This window comes from Saprolegnia diclina (genome assembly GCF_000281045.1).
Source record: "Saprolegnia diclina VS20 unplaced genomic scaffold supercont1.33, whole genome shotgun sequence".
In the NCBI taxonomy this organism is placed as follows: domain Eukaryota; phylum Oomycota; class Saprolegniomycetes; order Saprolegniales; family Saprolegniaceae; genus Saprolegnia; species Saprolegnia diclina.
In genome coordinates, this window is record NW_008246100.1 from 238920 (window position 1) to 241069 (window position 2150).

At 58.6% G+C, this 2150-nt stretch overlaps 2 protein-coding genes across 2 annotated transcripts in view; both read right to left on the bottom strand.

Annotated features, from left to right (window-relative positions):
* Positions 1–8: 8 nt before the first annotated feature.
* On the bottom strand, positions 9–647 carry SDRG_10028 (hypothetical protein; the record flags this gene model as incomplete). The annotated part of the gene is made up of 2 exons (XM_008615999.1): positions 9–74; positions 118–647. 2 exons carry the CDS (start codon positions 645–647, stop codon positions 26–28), a joined length of 579 nt encoding a protein of 192 aa, XP_008614221.1. The 3' UTR covers positions 9–25.
* Positions 648–1886: 1239 nt separating this feature from the next.
* SDRG_10029 (hypothetical protein) overlaps positions 1887–2150 on the bottom strand; it is a 1678-nt gene continuing 1414 nt past the window's right edge. The window contains exon 2 of the mRNA XM_008616000.1: positions 1887–2095. Within this exon, the coding sequence (XP_008614222.1) occupies positions 1978–2095 (118 nt within the window). The 3' untranslated portion in view covers positions 1887–1977. The remainder of the gene's footprint in view (positions 2096–2150) is intronic.

Consider the following 2150-nt stretch of genomic DNA (forward strand, 5'->3'; position numbering starts at 1 on the left):
CGCTCCGAGTCGACGGCCGCGAGCGTCACGACATCACCGGACGAGACGAGGTGGCGCGATGGCAGCGTGAGGCTCTTTTGGTACACGACGTCCATGACGATGGCTTTGGCGTGGCACCCCATCATGGACGTGACGTACTGGCCAAAGTCGATGATGGTGACCGAGAGAAACGAGAGGCCTGTGAGCAGCCCCGCGAGGCCGTAGCCGGACGAGATGCCAATCACAGTCGAGAGCGGGCCGGTCGCCGGGTCGTGCGCTAAGAACTGCAATAGCGAGTGGATGACCGCGGGTTGCGCGAGCATCGGGATCGCATACACGTTGTAGATGAAAAGCGATGCGTAGATCTCGCGGCGCAGCGTGGCCCAGATGACCTTGTGGAACTCGGGCTTGTCGCCGGCCGCGGCCCACGCGGCGGTGAAGCGGCGGTTGAGCGCGGCGGCCGTGTCGGCGTCGCGCACCGGCCAAATGTCCGCCTCGGCCAACGGCGAGATGGCGCCGCGGCGAATGAGGCCATCAAGCCACGCCATGAGAAAGATCGAAACGTAGCTTGAAGTGGCGAGCGGGTGCTGGACCGGCGTCGGCTTGGCTTCCTTGGCCACCGTGGGCGACCGGACCTCGCTGAATGTCGCGTCGTCTCTCGTGTTCATTCGAACGCTTTTTGGAAAATGAACTGAAAACCGCAGCGATAACGGTCTTGTCACGCTTGCCCAGTTACAGTGTACGGCGCAGTTCCGACCTTGGAGCTACGGCGCCTCCACCAGTCGTCGCCAGTACTTGGGCGCGCTTTCCAGATGCGTTCGGTGTTGAGAGGCAGGAACCCTGTTTTTAGCAGCAGTTCAAGCTCCCGGATTGGCCGCTTTTTGCGCTCAGCTGCTCAACTGCAAGCAGATCTGCAAAGATGCGAATGTCATGCGCCAATGTCTCTAGTGATGGCACTGCGTCACTGACAACTGATACCATTGTAGTCACGGGGCGCCCCCCGTCTGCCCCCGTATTTGAGGGCGGGGGTGTTCAAGCCTAATGCCGCATCGACGCCACAACGGAGGATGGGCCGCGACTCACGACAACTACCGTGCAACGAGGCCATTGAGTCTGTCGTGCGAGAGAACACCGCGCAATGTGAAATCTCCCTTTCACGCGTCATCGCTGTGACGTGGGTGCGACAGATCCCACCGCATTGGAATCCCAGTTCTCTGCCTACGGGGTCGAGATCTGGTCGCCGAGGGACTCGGCATGTGTCGACGACGAATCTGTGTCCCCACGCTGCACCCATACTTGACACGCTAACGAGTGGCGCATGCAACAGCTTGGGTCCTCGCACCTGCGGTTACGCTCAGAGTCACCCTCTGGGCTTGGGACGTGAGCAACTTGCAGCTTGCTGTGCCCCCTTGCGCACATTACGCATTGAGGAGGTTTTTCCTTCATGCACTTGAAATCTCTACCACAGCCTCAAATGCTACCCCGAGCCGGGATCCTTTGCGACTCGGTAGAGTAGCTTGCGCTCGATGCACTCTCAAGCTGAGAGTGCATCGAACGCAGACCGACTGGTCGTTGCGAGTCTCAACGACTAGTCGGTCGCTGAAAGGGCACGGTCGCGTTGTCAAATGTGTGCGGTTCACAGCTGCAATGACTGGATAACCTCCCTTTCCGACCAAGTTATATGCAAGTGGCAGTAGCTACACGGCACGGGGGTCTTGATCGAGAGTACGTCTGGGGTAAGCCGGAGGGTCGCTAGCAGAGGTTACTGCTCTGCCACCAACACGACGATTTGTTCTAGAGGCTGGAAGCGTACGTCTTTGCTTCCCACGCGGCTATCGTCGCATCGCTTCCATCGAAACCTGCGCAACAATTTAGAGTCACCCAACATCGAATATCCACAATACAATGGCGGTATAGCATCATATCGATGCCACCAGCAACAAATTAGTGCTCCAAACGAATTGCACTCTTCGAATCGCGAATGATTGCTTTTCACAATCAAGCTAGCTGCGCCTGCTTGGCCAGCTGCGCAAACTCACCTTCTTCGTTCGCGAGCAATTCGCTCGGGGGGCCGTACTCGGCCACACGACCGTCGGCCATCACCAGAATCTGGTCGCTGTCCAGAATCGTGTCCAGACGGTGCGCAATCACGAGCAAGGTCACGTCCTGAC